The following is a 20,582-nucleotide window of genomic DNA, read 5'->3' on the forward strand; positions in this document are numbered from 1 at the left end:
CCTGGCTGTTCGTAGAGCCTACAAACGCATGAGCATGACCGAAAAACAGCCATTTAGTGTCCCTTTAACGTACGAGCACCTCTATTCCACACGGGGTTTTTCCTTGCTTTCTTGTCTTCGTTGCTTCTCAGTAAACAATTTTGATACATGCGGTAATGCACAGATCACGTTCGTACAATTGTTGTTAATCACCCTGATTTTTGTTCCGTTGTGTAAGGCATAGAAACGTTTTCAATCGACTGTATGTGGTACGGAGTGCCATAGGTTTCGTTCCCCTAATGAAGTGTCAAACTAGTCAATCCATTTTTCATCTTCCTTACACAGTCCCTTCCGTGAGACTGTAAGCGTTCTGTACGCATTGCGAAATCTTGCATGCAGATGGACATTACATATAGCCAACATTATCAGTGCTATTGCACGCAAGAGCGATGCTGTTTTCCTGAGGGAAGTGTAGCAATTTGTGACGGCATTATATGATACAGTACACACAACGTTCCAGCCTGTCCTTCACTGCCGTTAGAAATATCGTGTTGTTCAACGTTCCATTTCCCAAACGGCATTTATCGCATTGTTATCACATGGGTTCAGTTCACAATAATGTGCGGGAGCATTGCTATATTTCTGACTTATATCAATTGTCCGTACTTTCCGTGTCTGGTCTACACTGCAGATAATAAACTATTGAGGCCTGTATTCAGTTTCCGGACACATCTTCGGTATTGCGAAGGTATCGTTTCCACACGAAGTGATAATATCAGTGTGAACCTGTTGTTGTGCCTGTTGAAATCAACGCTGGTAAGTCACCTTCAAAATAATAAGTGAGGCAGTGTCAGAGCTACAGCGTGAAAATGAAAACCGCTTTTATTTTACAAGTTGGCTGTGACATTGCTACATCGCAGTAATTGTGTTTGTGTGTGCCAAAGAATGTCGATAAATGCGTGGGCAACGTTCCTTGTAATACCTCTACTTTAGTGTAGGTATTCACTGACGTAGCCGAGTAGTTAACGTTTGCGAATAGTTCAGATTGTTAATATTTGGAACTGTTTATACCTAATAATGAGGTTATCATATCAGGTCAAGGGCATGAAAAGATGGGCAATTTTCTTTCAGATCTAACCCCAAGCAGCACAATGTACTGAAAGTCGAGTGCAATAGGGGTGGGCGGGTAAGTGAAAGGCCTTGAACAGACTCGTGAAATTAAAGAACATTGGTAAGACACATACCGTCCACCCCTATTGCACTCAACTTTCGGTACATTGTGCTGCTTGGGACTGGTTTACGGTAGCTGTAACGCTTATCCTCGTATCAGCTACCGCCTTAGCCTGTGTCCGATACCAACTAACAAAACAAACAAAACAAAGAAGAAGAGAAAGCGGAGAGAAGAAAAGTTTCAAGGGAAGTCTGGAGCCGGTCGCCTAATACGATACATGCAAGTTGTAACTTTACAGAAATGTGGCTTTTGGAAATTTCGAAATTTTGGCAACACCATAATGTATTAATATAAGCTAGCAAAGAACCTGCACCATTAATATCTCTGCTTTTATGTGTCCTCAATTTTTCGTCTATACTTCAGTTTAAAACCTTGGAAGGTCCTTTCGCGGCCGAAATTCCGAGACAACGTGCCAGACACCGGTATGTGTACTGATAAAGAAAACAACGCTGACATCGAGTGACAAAAATTGCGCGTTGGCTGTCTCTTCGGTGACAAGAAGCTAGGTTCCCTACTCGCTCCCTCTCCTTATCGATTTCGTACGGTTGCTTATCTAATTACTAGAACAACCTGGAAAACCACTGGGTGTGAAAACTTGCCATTTGTGTACTGTTGCGAGAGTATGTTGGGGTTGTTTTGAACGGAGCATGGATGGTGTAGCGACATGGTGCAAGTTTGGATTTGTGCAAAATGAGTGGACGAACACATATCGCAATTGCGGTACAGGTGACGGCACGGTCAAAGGAATGCGTTGTATGTGAGGTGTATGTACTAAACTGAATGGTGAGCGTAACTTCAACGTTGAACGTTTCTCCTCGTTTTTTTTTTTCTTCCTTACAAACAAAGAGACATTGAACGTGCCTGAAAGTTATGGACGAACATTCTCTCATATTTGAAGTGACCAACAAAATGTTCTGTTTTGCAATTTCAAATTTCAAAGAAGACAAATGTCCATTCCAAAGATTTTATTCTAATTACACTACGATTCTTTTTGGCGTTATTTTGCTTCGTCGCCCAATTAATTAATTCGTTTTTAATCAAATTCCGCTCGTGAAATAGTGATGCAGCATTAACTTTGCGCATCACTGCGGAAACGCTTAGTGGATTTGTTCAGTGTATTGTAAAGTAAGACATTCCTATTATCTGCACCGATGCGAGCCATGATCAATGAAGGGCGAACAGACAAAGTGATCGAAAGTTTGATTAGCTGCAATACGATCGTAGCTGGAGTTTGAAATGCTCCTCTGTCCCGATTATTTGCAATGCATGCATTGAGCTCAAGGACCCGTTAGTCGTTCTATTCATGTCCAGAAAGGCCTGCATTCCACATTTCCTTTTCCTCTATGCAAAGCTATCCAGGTCGAGGCTACGCAGAGCTTATAGTAAATGTGTTTTGACATTGATTTCCTTGTGTGAGTTTGTGTACTAGTTAGAGACACGCGTCTGTTTCCCGCAACTCCGCCGCTCGAGGAAATTAGGAAAATAGCGTGCATTGATCGTGGCGCCTTTTTCGGAGATATTACAGAATTTTAGTTGACCGTTGATAACGTGGCTTGCGTCGAACCGTATCAACCGGAACCAACCAGTGGATAAGATTCTGAGTCACGCATAACTGCGATTGGTTCCGATAGGCACGATAACTTTATCAACCGTACACTAAAACTCACTATTTACTTTTACTACCTCGTATTCACCTAGTTCGCGCAGGTCGCCAACTGCACTCATGATGGCCTTCATGGATATCATTCACCATCACATCATACAAAATGTTGCGATATGATTTTGAAGTGTATGCTGAATGATGGGGTACGATGAGTTAATTCTGAAGTTGAAGACGAATGATTGATTGTAATGTTGGATTATAATATTGAAGTCAAATGTGTTTGATGTGCACGGGTTGGTGGTTGATGCCGAGTGATATGCTACGATGTTGATGTGCTGTGATGTCCACATCGAGTGCTGGGCTATAATGTTGATGTGGAAAGGTAGAAGGTCCAGGGAACCGGTGTGGAAATGTTAGAGACTGTAAAGCGAAATGCAACCACCATGTTTTTGTGTACCACCAGGTAGAACTTGGCTTTGCGATGGCACACACAGGCCACCACGTCTTAATCCTTCATTTTTTCATACTAACGAGTTTCAAAGACTGTTAATTTCACGATCGCTGAGTCCACAGACGTCAGCAGAGGGAAACACTGGAGGCCTCCCCGGATTGGCGGACAGGTATCACGTGATATTGAAGTAAAACGTAACACATTTCAGACAGGTTACTAATTGCTATTAGACCTCTTTTGAAGAAAAACAGCACGTCTTGAGCAGTTCGGTCCAGACTGTTGTAACATCTAAGAATATCTGCGCGATGTGCGCCATCTGTTGGCCTTTCTCTCTCTCTCTCCGTGTCGTCTGCTCCACTGCCATTACCCACGGTCCCGGTGTGAGTCGAGTGATCAGGAAGAAAGCTGTGAAAGTCGCTGTGGTATCGCTGCTGTGTACAAAACCTCGCATCCAGGGGATTTCTACGGACGTTAAGGCGTTCCGCTAGTTGGTAGTAGCCGAGGTTGTGCTGAAGGAGGTGGTGGGTTCGAATCCTACCACCGGATGTGCTGTGTGAGGTGTTCCCTGGGTTTTCCGAAGGCTTTCCAGACGAGTGTCCCACAGAGTGTTGCACAGGTCCCCCTGAAGTCGTCCCAGGACGCATACTAACCCTCCCCCCCCACTCATTCCTGCTGCCCTCTCTCCATCTGTCCACTTCTGTACTCCGCTCATAGCCACAGTTGCTTCGCGGCGCTAACACTAAATAAAGAAAGATGTTAGCATTCTGGGATGCACCAACCACGCACCTTCGACGACGAAGCCCACTTTTCATCTGGCCACAACCTACCATCTAGCCAGCCTGGTTGTTTGCATTCACAGTAGATGGCGTGCGAGTGGCATCAGGGTTGCCGCGTCTTGGAGTCCGCAAATTTATCTTGGCGCAGAAATCTTTGAAAATTGATTGCTAAAAAATGTTCAATGTACAGAGAGCTATTGCGTATCTGAAGCGTCCTAGTTACAAGCTTTCGGAAAAGCCCACACTCCGAGAAGAACGATCTCTGTTCGAAATATCGGCGGCTCTCGGCCTGGGGCACTTCCGTTAACACACAGTTTCTATAGATTCATGCACCATCCACCTTACAGTCCCTAGAAGGAAAGAGCCTCAGGCTAAGAGCGGCTCTCGTCCTAACGGTCATCTCTTAACGTGTGTTGATGGGCCATGAGCAAGCACGATGTGATATTTAATGACTTTCTAGAAAAGTACAACCTATGCTCGTGCTTGTTCTAGTGTGCCCGTTTCTCACTGAAGCATAGGTTTCTTAATGGGTTCTTGTGCTTGCTATTCGGCGTGCGTTAACTATCCGTAATGCTCCTCCCTCTAAAGTCAAACTTCTAGCACAAAGTTTCCTCATAAATTCATCACGTCGGCTTCAGCTTTGTTGCTGATAAAGAATCCAACATGCGCGGTATGTGTTTCACAGACACAGCGAAATATAAAATGACCAGACTGTGCAACGTTAGAACGTTTTGATTGTAATTGCATCCTTGCAAGGCCACGAACATATTGGGAGGGAGGAAAACATGACCATTCCCGAAGTACAGCATTACACATGTGGTTATAAATAATGATTTTTATTAATCAAACAACTTTTTAAATTGATGCGTAAAAATCATCACGTGCATGTGTACGAATCTTCAGGGGCATGTTTGTAAATACATTACGCTTTAAGAAATATAAGAGGAAAGTATGTACACTACATACAAGCATAAATACCTTAAAAGTAAATAAATATTACATAGCCGACTTGGTGGGTATTTACATTATCTACACAGCGAGTCGTAATGTAAATAGTAAATAGCCAGTGTCTAAGATGACTGCACATTGCCTTTGGCACCGTCCCAAGCTTCAGTACGAACTGTGCGACTGCACAAAAAGAATAAAACGTATAAATGATTTTGCTAACGACGAAATGATTTGCTAACAACGAAAACGTTCCACAGTTTAAATTTGTACCTACGCTGTTGTTGTGCCAAAAAACATCAGATTTGTAGATGTACCAGACAACATGTCAAGAGGAACTACAGCAACGGTCAAGCAAACATGTCGATAATTCCACGCACTAGGGATATTGCTGTGGGTATATCCCACATACCTTTCCGTGCCTTACTTCAAATTTAACAACTCACTTATGTCTTCTTTCTTACCAACTGTAGTATATGTAACGTACCTCACAGAAACAGTCATCGCTTTTTTAAATCAATCACACATAAGACCCTACTTGTCTCAAACCAGCACAGAACATGCAAACACAGCACGAAGAATAGATCATGTGTCTTCGCACTATTTGGCCTTTGTCGCTCTTGTGCCATAAAGCACCAAAACACCGCCACGCACCGGGATACAGGTTGCTTTGCAAGAAAAATAAAAAAAAATCACCAGTAATTTTACGGGCTTTGTTCTACTTATCATGCCAGAAACATTATTTGGTTTGAATTGCCTCGAAAGTACGGGATGTCGAGCAGTGAACCGTGCAGCTGCAACTTATTGGGGGTGGGGGATCATATGCAGGCAACCGTCTTGTCACTGTATGAGAAAGTGACAGCACTTCACCTTCCTAACGTGCATGCGAAAGAGAAAAAGCCGACTAGAGATTAAGGAGAACAGGGGCAAGTATGTGTAAGGCTAATAGATGGATGCCCTAACTCGCAGTTTTGCAGCTGGAAACGCACAACGCTGCGTAGAGTTCGTTTTCAAGCACGAGCTCGGTGACTTATGCAAGTCTAGGAACTTTGAACATGTAATGTGCCACTACAATCACGTCAACGATTATGCATGCCTTTGTATAGCATATCACGTGCTTAGCCACGATGGTGTTCGACATCAAGAAACCATTTTTCTGGCGATACCACGAACTCATCATAATACACTGGGAATTAATGAATCTGATTTCCAACCTGCGGCGAGAGCAGTTTTCTTATATTGACATGACAGGAAAATATTAGCACTGCCTTGACATATTTGTGCGGACTAGACTAGACCCAACGCCTAAAGCAAAGGCCGCCTAAAATATTTACAGAAAAAAAAAATTGCAGGATGGGGCATTGGAAAACCTACACTACATGAACAAGTAATAACTTAAGCTTCATCGCATTTGGGAAAACGAACAAAGACGCAAACAACCGGGCGTTGATTACAAGAAGTAACGACGTAGCCTAAGTCAGCAGCGGTCGAAATACCTCCCACGGTCCGTCTGTTTTTGGTTATGCTTCGTTTACCCGACCGACGACTTTTGTCTTTTTTTGTTGATCAGAATCTGGCAATGTTGTCTTCGTTGTCATCCTCGGAGATGTGACGTAAGATCCAGGGCATGAAAGAGGTCACCCTGTTGTAGATTCCTGGAGTCCGTGGCCGTGCACAACCGTATCCCGCTGATACGACGCCGACAACGTAGTATCGCCGACTCTGGACAGCGAACAGGGGTCCTCCAGAGTCACCCTGTAAAGACAAATGGAAGAGCTTGGTTTACTGTACTGCTGACTGGTATAACACTAACAATGTGGGCAACTCCAGCTACGCCGTGTTGCTAATTCGTGCAAACAGCAGTGATAATTAAGTAACTAATAATGGTATCACGGGGGGCTTCGATACCCTACTCCGTCAAGGTACCCAGAACGCTCCCACAGGGAGTTCCTGAAGGTTCGTGTAGGAATGTGATAGTCCCACACATGTACTTGTACGTCCCACAGAAGCTGTAATGCGGCGCTCTGCAGGCTGCACACACCGAGTATGCAGGTCTCTGCAGAGCACCAATGGAAACCTGCTGGTAGAGCTTGGGACAAAAGTTTAAGGAACACTGCACTGGCGTATATAATCATCGAAGGAGACCCTGCTAGCTATCAGGGAGGGAATAAATCAGAAACGGGTGGCCGGCTATGGACTCCATCTTTCAGTATTGTGCCCATTCCTGTTTGCTGCTAGGCTGTCGCTCCAGTGGAGAAATGCGACACCCCGATGTTCCGTAAACTTTTGTCCCAAGCAGTACCACAGGCCTGTAGGGGAACCTGCAGGACGATATACGTGTATTTTGCGATCAAGCCTAGTAAGCTAGCTAACAGGTTTTTCTGCCCGTTTTGCTCTTTCGGCTGACCTTTTTGTCTGCGAACATTAGAGCGATTGGTGGTGGGTTAATGGCGCTCTTTGTCCCTTCAGCTGAAGGTACAAATGCACATTAGGAAAAAAAGAAAATGAAACGCTTATGACTAAACGCAGCCGCAACACAGCGTGTAGTTGCATAATATGTGCACTCTACTCGACATGCAGCATGCGATTGATATAATTTGGTGTTTTAGCATGGCACGCACGTGAATATAGGAGGGCAAAGTTCGTCCAGTAGGCCTGTGTGTATTAGAAAACTCGTAAGTGATCGATGAGCCCAGCGATTTTCGGTATCTCGCAAGGGTCGAAGAACTTTGTGTTGTATACTGAAGGGCCTGATGCAGATGACTTCTACTTGACGCCTGAGGGTGTGTCTTTCCCTCGCGTATCGGTGGCAGGTACAGCAGCATGGCAATGGCGAGCTAGGGGACTCCTAACAGAACTTTCAATTGCTTTGCTGAGCCGTGCGCAGAAGACCCTGCGCTAAGGTCTATAAACGGCTGTGGAGTGCTCAAAATAAAATACTGGTTTTTCGACCACCTTCTAGACTGGACTCACTCAAATCTTATATTATGTAAAAAAAAGAACTTGTTAGGTAACTTGTTATAACTAGTTAAGAAATTATCTACGAATAACGTGCCACAGATAGCAACAAGACAGTTCTGCGGAACATCTTATTCGTTTGCAGGAAATAATTAACGACGTGTTTATCTGAAGTTCTCTCCTCATGAATGAGGCCAACCCCACGAAGGACTGGGACGCCTGTTCTGGGACGCCTGTTCGGTACTGCCCAGTTCTGCTGTTCCGTGTGTTCGAAAGCTCGTTTTTGTACAATGCCCAAATGTGTACCTCACGTTGTGATTTCTAATAGTGAACAGAACTGAGAAGTAAGCGCAAGAGCGATAAATATCTTTTGTGTGCGTAAACGACTGTACGAAAATTTCTGCACCTTGCGAAAAACAGCAAGTATATCACTAAGAGAGATACAGGCAAGAAGTTTTCCTACATGTCACGGTTGAAACGTTGTATACTTTGTACCTCTGTTTCTGCACAGGACCACATTTGGGGATAATGGACCTGTGGCATTCGTAAGAACCATCAAATATCAAGATGCAGCTACGAATCGGTTGTTGGAGCAGAAGTGCCAGACAGTTAGGCGTCAGGTGCTGTGTGTCACGTGCCCCTCGAAATGCTCGGGACATTTGCGCACTTTGCTTGGAAAATTGTGTGTTTGTGAGATATACAGGGTGTTCAAAATTGAGCTTTCACTAGCACTTTATAAATTAGCGAACAACAGAAAACTGGTGCTACCTTTTCTGTTCCTTGAGTAAGAAACAGGTGCTACATAATTAGCAGCACCAGTTTCTTACACAAGTAGCGTAAAGTTTAAAACCGGTTAGTTTAAAAAAAACGGTTTCCTGTCATCGCTGTGTTTGCGTAGCGCTCGTGAAAGCTTAATTTTGAACACCCTGTAGATTCATGTAGACGGTGTACGTGCTGCAAAAAAAAAAAGTGACTGCTCTGATGATAGGGTTGCCTCCTTACCCCTAATATAGTACACTGTCAAAGTGTTCGGAGAACTACCTGCTGAAGCGAACTCCGTTACACTGACAAACTGGCTGCTTAATGGTGTAAAAGAAATGAAAAAAATAAAATAAACATCGAACAAGGCAATGTGCGCACGAGTCTATGACCCTCCTGCACAATGTCCTGCTTCGCACTCGGCGCAGTCTCACCTGACACGCGTCCTTTCCTCCATCGGGAACTCCTGCACACATATGGTTGTTAAGCAGTCTCATGGAGTGCTGTGCGAGCCAAAGGTTGCACTGCTCGTTCTTGAATACTGTGACGGATGCCTTGTGTGGCACATCTGCATGTGGTGAAAGTCAGATTTATGTGAGCTGTCATTTCTTCTAGGTTACAGCGTGAACGATAGCTATAGAAAATCTAAAAATAGCTGTGAACAATTACACTCTATTTAGTCCATGTTGGTATGGAAGAAATGTGTAGCTGTCGCGTGGTTTGCTTTCTTGTACTGGATGGAGGGTGAGCATTTGAGTTGAATACAAACACAAATACCAGCGACCGGTGCTTCGACGAGCGACGGGCCTTCGTGTGTTCAATTTTTTGCAGAAATATTACGATTTTGATTGAATTGAATCGAAAATAGCATGGAGGTTTTAATCTTATGAAAACCACTGTGGCTCCGGTTGGAATACTGTGTTATGGTCACACACTCTCGAATTAATGAAGAAAAAATGCTACCTTTGCTTGGCTAATTTTCAAGTTCAATTAACAAACTAATGTTAAAGCACAAATCGAAACTACCATAGTGCGTGGCAAAAAGCATTTATGAGCGTCACACATCAGGTTGTGAATTTTTATATCATCGGCAGCACATATTTAAGACTGATGAAACAATACTTCTTACTGAAGACCCTGCATGAGGGAAGAAGATATTATATTGTGTGCATGGAACAACACGTCTTTGTGTCGGCCAATGAATGCTACCTGCGCGGATGGTCTGAGCATTGCTGGCTCAGCCCTTCTACATGTCGCATATATGTATATAGTTCACAAAGTGTTTTCGTGTAGTCTCATGGCTGTTTGATAGAGATTTATATCCCTGTAACACGAGGCATTGAATGTCATTTCCGGCGAATGACATCTATGCTGAATGTCACTTGTACGCTACCTCATGGGAGCATACTGTATATTGACATTACATAAAAAAATGGCATTCGCTTACCGAATGAGTTTGGGGAGCCCATTCGCTGTTTCTCTGGTAGTACATGCTGTCGATTGCAGAGACGCAGTAGAAAACAGCAACGTCATATAGTAATAATAATATTAAGAAGAAAAAAACTAATTATAAGTATCTGTCGATCTGCGTTATTTTGTCTTGTTTGTTTTATTTTCGACATGAAAAGTTGACATGAATTTCGTCATACTTGATTTTCCGGAACGGTTCACCACTCTAGGCGCACGTCCAACGACAAAAATGAATAATAAAAGGACGCATAAGCTATAGTATGATGCAGATTTCTTATAATATAAGGTTAAGTATAATACAATACTTTACGGATCGTCATTGCCATCAGTTACTTGTGAATTTTGTTCACGCTTTGTAGCTCTACGCAGCACTAAATAATGACATCCAGTTTCTCGTGTAACAGGAGTATTAATCTCTTCAGAAGCAGTGTCGGTTACAGGGCAATGGTGGATACTTTAGCAACCACACGTGAAGCAAAACTTGTATGGACGGGCTTATAGTGTCTTCGGGGACGGAATAAGGAACACAGTTAATAGAAGTACTGTAAAATCATTCTGCTAACGTTTTCGGCAAAGGTCGTTACCGATAACTTTTTGTGAGAAACATTTTGCGCAGGAGTCATTTCTGCTCTTTTGTATCGTCGTCCTCATATGTGAAATATCATGCAGCTCTATGTACGTACGTGGGGTCTTCCCTGAAGTTTCGGATAGCTGTCCCCAGCCGACAATGGTGACGTTGATTCCGTCGGTGTGTTCGAGCGAAGACCCGGGCAGACATGCTGGCTGAGCGTAAGGCGTGTAGCGAATGTCACGACTCAGACGCACCAGAGCCATGTCATAGTCGTACTTCTTGCTTTGTCTGTACTGGGGATGAATGACGAGTCTGTCAATGGGAATTGTCACCGCAGGAGTCCTTCCTTCCTTCCGGCGCAGGTTGTAATCACCGACACGAACGACGAACTCTGATTTAGTGTACCTGGAATTATTACACTGATGAGCGTCAATGAAACGAAAAACATTAGAACACCGTGCAAATGGACAATGACTATGTCTTCCACCCTCTTGCCAACTGTTCACCTGGCCCCCTTGGATCACTGTTGTGGCTGTACGCGTATATATGGTACCCAGCACCGCTCATACCATGACTACGATGACAGTGTCTTTCGAATGCGATAGTGTCTGTGCGGAAAGTAGACTTATTATATTGTACTTCCCATATCTGCTGGTCATTCCTCAGAGATTCGATGGGTACCCCCGTAATACCAAGTCATTCGGAACCATAATTCGGGCATTTAACGGCCTTGGCTGCCACCATAGTTTTTCCTTAGTTGGAACGACCCACGTATTAGTGAGCTTTAGTGCATCGTACGCTATCGACTTTGAATGCGGAAGAAATAGCGTTGGCGGTTCTGGGCACGCGCAAAACATAGAGAGCTTCGCGCAGTGCGCAGATCTACCAAGCTATCACTTACGTACGCAAAGGCGGTAGTGTACCATACACTAAACTGACTATTGAATGAAGGCAGAAAGCGCTACGTATCTTTTCTTACCTGATGGAGGAAAAAAGCATGTCTATGGTGTGATTTATCGAAGTGTGTACAGTAGGCAACCCTGCTGACTGGTTTGAGAAAGAAGACGCGTGGATTCCGAGCCCCGTTCCTACAGCACGACTAAGTCAATACAGATACCAGAGTTTCCCGATAAGTCAGCCAATGAATTTGATATCAGAATACCTATTGGTTGCTGGTTTGTAAGAGCGCATCAAAGGGTGGTGGAGGGAGAATTACTTCCCTGCCGTTTCGTGTGCCGTTGTAGTGTAAACAGTGAAGCAGGAGCCGTAGTTCCCAGGCGTGCGTCTATTAGTGTACTTTGTGAGATCTTGATTCAAGTGAAATCTGTTTTGATTGTTCCCTGTATACACAACAAAGCTGAGCCTCAATTTGCATGGAATGCCGTTACCAGGGGGTGCCGTGAATGGCCAATGCCAATACACACTGTAGCATATCCTTACCGGTTCGCTCAATTTTCTATCTTTCTACGCCATGTTGGGAGTATTATACATTGCGTTTTTTTATATTTAGATAGTTTTTTAAATAAACTATGGGAATAGCGTCTTTGTAGTTGAGCTATACCGCCAGGCGGACATCCTCTTGAAGACAGTGTGTAACTGCAAGATGACTAATTACCTAAAATTAACTTAACTCTTTAATTAAGGGACTTCGGGTAAAAGCGAGACAGCAGTAAGGGAGGCAATCCTCCTTGAAAGCAATTTCATGTTCAAAAAACCCTGAGACGCGCGCGTGCGTCAGAATATCCGTACCCGAATTTTGATGAGCAAATAAGCCGGAGTCGAAACCGAAACCGAGACCGCGGTGACCGGCACTGCAGAGAGCGCAGCGCTCATTTCATGTCAGAGGGCCACGTGCTTTGGAGGGACGGAGATGATTGGACTAGGTACTGATCTACTGGACAGACCAACCGCTTTCCATATGGTAATTTTAATTACCTTACCGCTTCCGGCTCAGATGTGCTTCCGTCGGCGAAGGTGAGGGTCTCATGTGGCGCACTTTTTCAGTATCTGCTCATTCGCGTAGCGAAATTAAGCGATGGATATTTCACTGCGAGCTCTCATCTCTGGATTTTTTTTGAAAAACTGCTTTCATATAATCGCTTTCGACGAGGAATGTCTCCTATTCTGTTTTCTCGCTTTTGCCGAAATTCCCTAATCAGAGTTCATAAATGATTTTCCCACCTCCCATTCCGCCATTTCATTCCATTCCTCCTTTACCTTACCTCCCATTTTTTCCTTTGTTCTACTAAATATATACCCGCAATGAATTTTACGTAATTAGTCATCTTGTAGTTGCGTACTCCCTTGTAGAGGATGTCCGCCTGACCGTAAAACTCAGCTGCAAAAACGACATCTATACTGCTCTCTTAGCTATTATCTAAACATTCGGCAAATGATTAAAAAGAAAACGCCCTGTGCATACTATATAGTGACTTATACGCTAGACAGTTAGATACATCAATTTGATTGCTTGAAACGGTACGGGGCGGACACGTATTACTTCTTTTGGCTATAGACCGCTCTTGGTCTGTAGGTTTCGCTGTCAGTGATTCCGACGGTAACTTGGGAGAAATGTTGTACGTACAATATTCCTAATGCAAAGCATAACGGACAGTAACAAATGGCCAAACTTTGCAGCAATCGGTGGACCAGTATGTCTAATTGTCGAGAGTTGCAGGTTCTTGACAGGCAAATATCGTACGCGATTATTTTATGCACTTTCTTCAGATCCATTTGTACTCTGTAAAATATGACCCACTGCTGTTTTCCGCAACCTCCGGCATCCGTGGTTTACACACTTTTCGAGAGAGCCCTCGAAAAGTGGGCTCCAAAGCGCCTTTCCTCAGTTACTTACCCATAGAAGCAGTGGGCTGCGGTAAGAATCCAACGTTCGTTCAATATGGTCCCACCACACTTGCTTTCTCCCAGCGATGGGACGAACAGTAGGGACACCTGTACAGTAAGAGAACTTGAGAATAAGGACACACTTGCGGTATCTATAGAGTCACTAAATAGGGATACCTCCCTATTTAGTGAGTCTATAGGGGTACCCACTGCACCGCCACGTAAATGCGTAAGATTAAGTTGAGTATTCAAAATTTAATACATGGAAACCGTGCCCACGGTTACATTAGAGCGGGATTCACGACTTCTGAAATTCCTAGTGGAACTTACTCGTCACCTTTGAAATGCAAGTTCTTGTTGGGTTTGGAATCTTTGTACAACGTTTGCCCCTGTACACATGTGGTTGTAAACGTGCTTAATATGCAATCATTCACTGAAGGTTTGTTATATGAGAGGCATATGGGAAGGCGGTCTGGCCGTGGCGCCACCGTTCACATGTCCTGTTCTTGTTGACATGTCCTGTCCTTGCAACCGAAAATGTTTGACACAATTGCGCGACGAGGAGGGCCGGATGAAGTATAGGACGTTTGTGTGCATGCCACCAAACGCGTCATTCTTTAGCGGCGCACCCACTGTCCAATCCTTTTCATTATTCTATCCATTCCGTTGTCCTTGCTCCACAGGAAACTCCAAATAAAATCAAATTCGATCCATCATATGAAGTCGTCAGTGGATGTTTCTGAAGCGCACGGGGAGAGGAACGTACGACAGGGAGCTGCCCAAACGATAGCGCTAAGTGACGTGCGTTTATTTGAGAGTGGAATTATAGACAATGTCAGTCGGCACGTGTAAATTGTGTGTGATTTTATTTAAGAAATTCGCTAGGTTCGCAATTGCGAATGCAAATACATCATTTTCTGCAACAGACTTTAACATGTAGTTGAAGAAAATGTGCCAGCTGTGGGATTCGAGTCCACACCCTCCCTCTGATTGCCGGTCAGAGACGCTACCAATTACGGTATACCAGCTAGCCTCTCTCGGCTTGTGTTATGTCTGTCCTATATTTAATTGCCTCATCCACACAACTTTGACGTGCAACTCCTCGTTCTTGTGTACTCACGCAGAACTACCTCGAAGAACGTTTCTACAGGTCATGCAAATTATTCCGTGTTTAGCAATTCTGCTTGTTCGTGAGAAAAAAAAGTGCTTCGATCTCTTCTATACCTACCAGCCACGGGAATTCTCCGTCGTAAGCTGTTCGGCCACCAACCACTCTTGACTGTCTGACTAGCCGGGTGCCGCACCGCCGATTCGTTGCTGGAACATCATGCATCGAAAATGTTACGTACTACTCAACGACAGAAGCAGCAACAACAAAAAGGCATGGGCGGACTTAATAACCATGCAGCAATACAACAGAAAAGTGTTAGGGGCGCAATTACAATACATCTATTATGAATCAATGGCGAAGGAGAAAAGGACAAAGTGAACAACGAATAATGTCAATAGGTTCAAGAGGGGGGGCTGTCTCTTGCCTTGTACACCAGACACTACACTTTGGGACGTTGAGGAGCAAAGAAAGGGTGGAAGGAATAAACTAGGTTCCAGAGACGGACGGCGTGCCTTGACTTGTGCGCGAGACACTCCATCCATTATTCAACATTTAACAGTTACTTGCTCTTCACGATTCTAGTAGTCAGTAGACCCACGTGGTTATCTTTCCATGTGCTAGAAACTAGACACTGTCGAAATTTCGTGTTTGCAGGTACAGTGAGAACATAAATATAAAAACCAACCAGCATGTATATGAAGACATCCCAAAAAGGTTGTGCCAAACGACTAAAGCGGGCAGGCTCAGATGATATGACAAACGTTATGGTTTGCTATATAGTATAGGCTTTTCACTATAATGGTCCAGGACACTACAGGACTCTGGCCCATAGTGGTCTCTTGGACGGTCTTACGCTAATATGGGGGAAGGCCGCGCGGAATAATAGAGATGGCTGTTTATAGGAAATGCGCAGGTAACACTCTTCCCTTTTCTCTTTCCTCTCGTGTACACATGGTAGGAATCGACGCATAGTAGAGCCGGTTGCACTGTCAAGGCAGACATTAGTAAATATTGTTGCCCCTGAGCGATGGAGACAGACAGCTGTCTGCTTCCGTAACCCCCTGGTTATATTAAGCTGCCACAATTAAGGTGCACGGGGAAGCTTCATTTTGTTTTCCGTTCGATGATCCCGAGAAAAAAATACCAGCGGAAGATTACTGAGCGTGGTGGAATATTCCATCACGGTTGGCATACTTTGTCTTTCGAATTGTTCTCAATGAGTCGTATTCGCCGCTCAAGCGCGACACGCCGGGGAATACAACCCTTGCCTTCTAACGTCTGTACTCTTTCCTGGATGTCTTGTATTGATCATTTGCCTGACGTGTCTCCGTCATACTTTTTAACATGACGTGACCGATTTTTCCGTTTGCGGCGCCGTAGGCCCATGATGTTACTTTGAATAAGAAATATAAGATTGACGCGTCAAGATGTTGAATGATCCCTGAAAACACAATACATGAATGTTGTGGTCGGCAATGTCAGCGTTCTAACCGTTCAATATTGACACATACTGAGTGTGAATTGTCATCAAGCAGGCGAACTACCTACAAGTACTGAGTTGAATAGGCTGTAATAGCTGCTACTGTCTAGGAACCTAATTAGGCAAGAGCCATCTGCATGTAACTCACTCTCACTCCCTCACTCTCCTTCACTTGAAACATTTAACTGACAGCGTATTTGATATTTCTGCCTCTTCAATTCTCATTTGCGGATTACTGGCCATATCGGTTCGGGCAGAATTATGGTCCAATGCGCCGTATTGCGAACTCCTGGTTTGCGTTCGGCTGTTGTACTTCAGCTCTGCCTTGTATTCCACCAGATGGCAGTTGCTTGATACAAAGTTGCCAATTCGTTGGCGGCGTAAAAGTTGCTTTATACACGTTGTCTTCCTCCAGGGACGTAAAATACGGTGTGCAGTGTGCAGAGATTTCGGCGCACGTTACACAACCTTCAGCTGGGCAAAAGTAATCCACAGACTGTAGCGTGTGGTGATCATCACGACTTAAATCCACGAATTGTTGATAGCACTTCATTATTCCCGATTTCATAGACCTCTCGAAAGCTGTTTCGCGGGATCGTTTCCATTCCTGGACTCCATTCCGGGATCTAAGAACGGAGCACACGTGTTCATGAATGTATGCTGAACTGGTGACCTATTGCAGAGGCGCCTATCACGCAGAAGATCGAACCAAGACTAAGGATATGAAGTTCGCTCTCAGGGCGCCACCATACCGAAGTTAACAACGAAGTTGTTGGCAGAATTCAAGACGACCACTGACCACAATGGAAGAAAATGTTAGCGTTCTTGCCTAAGATGACTTGCATAGGCAAGTTCCAACAGTGCCGTGGCCGCTCGGGAGTTTAACAAATATTTAGGACCTGGATTTTTTGCGAAAGGCAGGGTAGATAAGCATGCACAACATAGAAAATACCGTGTTGCATTCAAGACGTTCCGTTTGTGCAGCAACCCATTTAGTCTAGTTTTCCCTGTCGCACAGTCGTTAAAATGTGGAATCCAAGATAGAAATAAGTACTGTGCTTCATGATGTCAGATTTTCTTCTCTTATTCCAGGTAATGCGAGTGTAACATGAAGAACATAACATTAACTGTAAATTGATTCGATCATTATTACCGCGTCATCGCAGCAAAACGATCGTAGATGTTACAGTTTCAAAAGTGCGACTTTTCTTACGGCTAAAGCTCTCAACGATCACAAGTATGCCGTACTACGGAAAATTTAGAAAATATTCCCTACATCGTAGCGTTTCGGCAATTGAGTAAGGAGAGCGCGTGGAAAATTTTGATGGCGGTGACGGAACAGAAGAAGCGCCAGTGCGTATTGTTATGATGTCGGTTTGAATGTGCTTGCCCTAGTTTAGCGTGGAAACAAATCGCGCTCTTGGCACAGCTCACACACACCCTCGAACAGCATCCGCTGCAGCGCACATGCAAATGGCGCGCAGGCGGTGCTCCCCGCTGTTTTGTTTTGGAGCGCGTGTGAAAACATTGAATGCAGCTATAAAAAGAAACGCTCATTTCACTCCCTTCATTACAGCTTTTGGCGTCATTAACGACACACCCTTTGTGTTGGGTTGGCAGGAAGTACGCTGCGCATTGCTTGTGGTTAGAAGCTCGGGAAGAGAAACGCGATTTTGGGGGAAGGTAGAAGCCTCTCAAATCTCCACTAGGAACAACATCTGTTCTATGCCGAGCTAGTGCAAGAAGTTGAATGCAACAACACGGCTCAGCAATTAAGCCTAAAGTTGCTGCTGGGTTCTTCCTGTACACCTTATGAGCTCAAAATACTCTTTCCGGAGTGCACGCTTAGAAATGTCTCGCTCAATCATTCTTCGCACAAAACATTCCTATAATCGTTCAGACGAAACCACCCTTGCATTTCCACAGCGTGTGTGAGAGTTGTTCAGATAGGTCACATCACAGGCAAAGTATTTCTCGCTCATCGCGAAATTGCCCGCCATTCATCGATGCACGTGTGTACTATTTGTAATACTTCATCTGGATGTCACAGTTTCGGTGAAGTAGAAATTTGGGGAGAGAATTCTAGATACTGGGAAATGTTTAGAAAAAAAAAAAGTCATCACCGAGGATGTGCCAACTAGACGGAAGCAAAGGGCTCTCCTCACCTTGCGCCGCCGCGAAGCCGATTCCATCCAGAACCGAAGCTCCGATAAGGAGAGTGAGGCACGAAGATGAAGGGATAAACCGCATGCTCTCTTCCGGGGGTGTGTGACACGATGGGGCGATTGATGATCTCTGGCCAGGAATCGATCTTGGTAGGAGTATTTAAGCATGGGCACCTCACAACGCTCTCGTGGTCCTCCAAATGTGTCATGGATCTACTAGCCCAGTGTTCCGTTGGCGACATGGCGCCAAGCTAGGTTGAGGAAAGAGGTTTTCATTGACCTATTTCACCCGGGGCTGCAGTGGAACATCAGAGGTTCCTCCTCGCACACCCTCACCCTTTGCCGGTAGCACTTTCACTCTTCCGCCGGTGGCGCGAAAGGGAAAGGGACTTTCTCGCACCTAGTCATGCACCGCCTGATTGTGGAGTTTGGAGGGCGCCGGAATCTCCTGGCAGCGCGAAGGTTAGTGTCGGAGGGTGTATTGCACACTGGTGTTGACATTACTTCGTGAAACGGCCGTGGCACTCGTTTTCTTTGTTTTTATTCACGTCTCGTGCGCTACGTTGTCCTTGGTGCGAAGGGGTCCGTCTTGCATAATTGCAGCGAAGGCGCGCCGCTCTAGTCGTGCCGGACAAGATGAGAATTGCAAGATTAACGCGGTACTGAGTAAAACGAAATAAATATTGCTAGTTCTCGGTTTACTCGTTACGCAAAACCATGTTTCATAGAAATATACTCCGTGTTCATCGGAGCTTGCAAATCTGGCGCTGAAGCAGTGTCCAAGACATGAACTCATAAGCAATGCCTTCCCACGTCCCTTTCTTTTTTTTCCCCCCTTTTTCCTTTTCGTGCGCATAAGGCTACCAGTGGAACCGAACTACTGTACGAAAGCTCCTGCGGCTTAGTGGCGTAGATAATCGCCTTCCAAGCCGAGACTGTGAGGTGACCCGGGTTCGAATCCCAGCACTGGCTGCGCTGTGTGGTTGTTTCTCCTGGGCTTTCTTCAGACACTGCAAGACCAATATTCCGTATGAAGTCTGCCCAGGACGAACGATTACCCTCCCCAGAGAAACATGCTGCAACACCGGGAGGCGGTTCGCTCGTTAATTACACTCCCACCAAGCAGCCGTTGCCATGGTCTCGTGTCGCGTTCTGCACGTGTATGCAGCCACACTTTACTCCACTTTTTCGTTTTGCCAACTTTTACTATTGTCGTCTTCCGTAAGCATTGAAGGTCGACAGCTTTCACCGTCATTTTGGATATTTATTAAGGCCAGCTGACGCCGGTAGACTTGAAGCCCAGGTGATGACACTTGGTTCGTGACATCGAATACCGTTACGGTTTCACGTGACATTGTGACAGGGTCGTTTTGCCGCCTGGGAATGGATTCAGTGAAACGCTTCCCTGCCACTGTCACGTAGGACTTGCTGAGAACCGGGGACGCGGCATTGATCGCTCGATGCTCCTCCGGCTATTTTCCGACGCATTGTATGTTTTGATCGGCAGCTCGAAATCAGAGGCAACGAAGGTTGTCATTGACAGCGATGTGTTTCTATTGTTAGAGAAGGCTGGCACGTTGGTTACGCTGACTATTCACGCATGAAACTACAGGGACAACAAACACATCGCCAGTGACGAGGGTTTTTCGCTGATACCTGAAGGCTAATCTACTGAGTGCCATGAGGCTGTTTGCCAATAGCATCGTGTTTCCGGGATTGATATAGTAGAAACGCCTGTTACTAATATAAGCATACGTGCAGCGCGTTGTGTACACTAGTACTCCTCTTCAATCCTCATGCCGTGCCTGTGCTGCACTAACTGGTTTTCTTTCTCTTTTTCCCTTTTCTTTCTTTTCCCTTTTCTTTCTTTGTCCTTATTTTCTCCTTTTCCTTACTTTCTCCTTTTCTTTTTATTTTATTGATGTTGAGTTTCTTTTTTGGAATAGCAAGCGGGCCTTAGTCTGGCTGTCATTTCTTTTTTTTTTTCTTTCTTTCTTTCTTTTCAGTCTATTAAACATGTCCCTTCCCTCGTGAGATTGATGGAAACCTCACTGTGATGGCAGAGATTAAACATAGCGCGCTGCGGTGTTCGCAGCTTCATAGCCTAGTACACCTACACTGCACTGATGGAACACCATTGGAGTAGGAGGTCCTGTCCGTTTGCCAGAGCGTTCTTGTAGAGGTGCCTCCATGTCATCATTTGCGTGTTTACTGATCTCGAAACCACCTTAGAAGTCTC

At 44.8% G+C, this 20,582-nt stretch overlaps 1 protein-coding gene and 1 long non-coding RNA gene across 2 annotated transcripts in view; one reads left to right on the forward strand and one right to left on the reverse strand.

Annotated features, from left to right (window-relative positions):
- Positions 1–1,830: 1,830 nt before the first annotated feature.
- LOC135385962 (uncharacterized) overlaps positions 1,831–20,582 on the forward strand; it is a 195,763-nt gene continuing 177,011 nt past the window's right edge. Inside the window, exon 1 of the long non-coding RNA XR_010420542.1 lies at positions 1,831–1,993. This is a non-coding gene — a long non-coding RNA (uncharacterized LOC135385962). The remainder of the gene's footprint in view (positions 1,994–20,582) is intronic.
- On the reverse strand, positions 4,939–18,588 carry LOC135385961 (venom protease-like). Its single transcript, XM_064615616.1, has 6 exons — positions 18,344–18,588; positions 14,816–14,904; positions 13,598–13,695; positions 10,856–11,148; positions 9,137–9,270; positions 4,939–6,740 (listed from the first exon to the last, which is right to left on the reverse strand). The coding sequence occupies exons 1-6, from the start codon at positions 18,426–18,428 to the stop codon at positions 6,552–6,554; spliced, it is 888 nt and encodes a 295-aa protein (XP_064471686.1). The 5' UTR covers positions 18,429–18,588; the 3' UTR covers positions 4,939–6,551.

The sequence above is a fragment of the Ornithodoros turicata genome, chromosome 2, assembly GCF_037126465.1.
Source record: "Ornithodoros turicata isolate Travis chromosome 2, ASM3712646v1, whole genome shotgun sequence".
NCBI classification, from domain to species: Eukaryota; Metazoa; Arthropoda; class Arachnida; order Ixodida; family Argasidae; genus Ornithodoros; species Ornithodoros turicata.

What these genes read in the sequence shown, in the direction of transcription:
- LOC135385961 (XM_064615616.1), bottom strand. Translation starts at nt 18,428, where the DNA reads ATGCGGTTTATCCCTTCATCTTCGTGCCTCACTCTCCTTATCGGAGCT. An exon ending in CGGCTTCGCGGCGGCGCAAG is followed by an intron (nt 14,905 to 18,343) that starts GTGAGGAGAGCC and finishes ATGATGTTCCAG; the next exon opens with CAACGAATCGGCGGTGCGGC. An exon ending in ACGGAGAATTCCCGTGGCTG is followed by an intron (nt 13,696 to 14,815) that starts GTAGGTATAGAA and finishes CTTACTGTACAG; the next exon opens with GTGTCCCTACTGTTCGTCCC.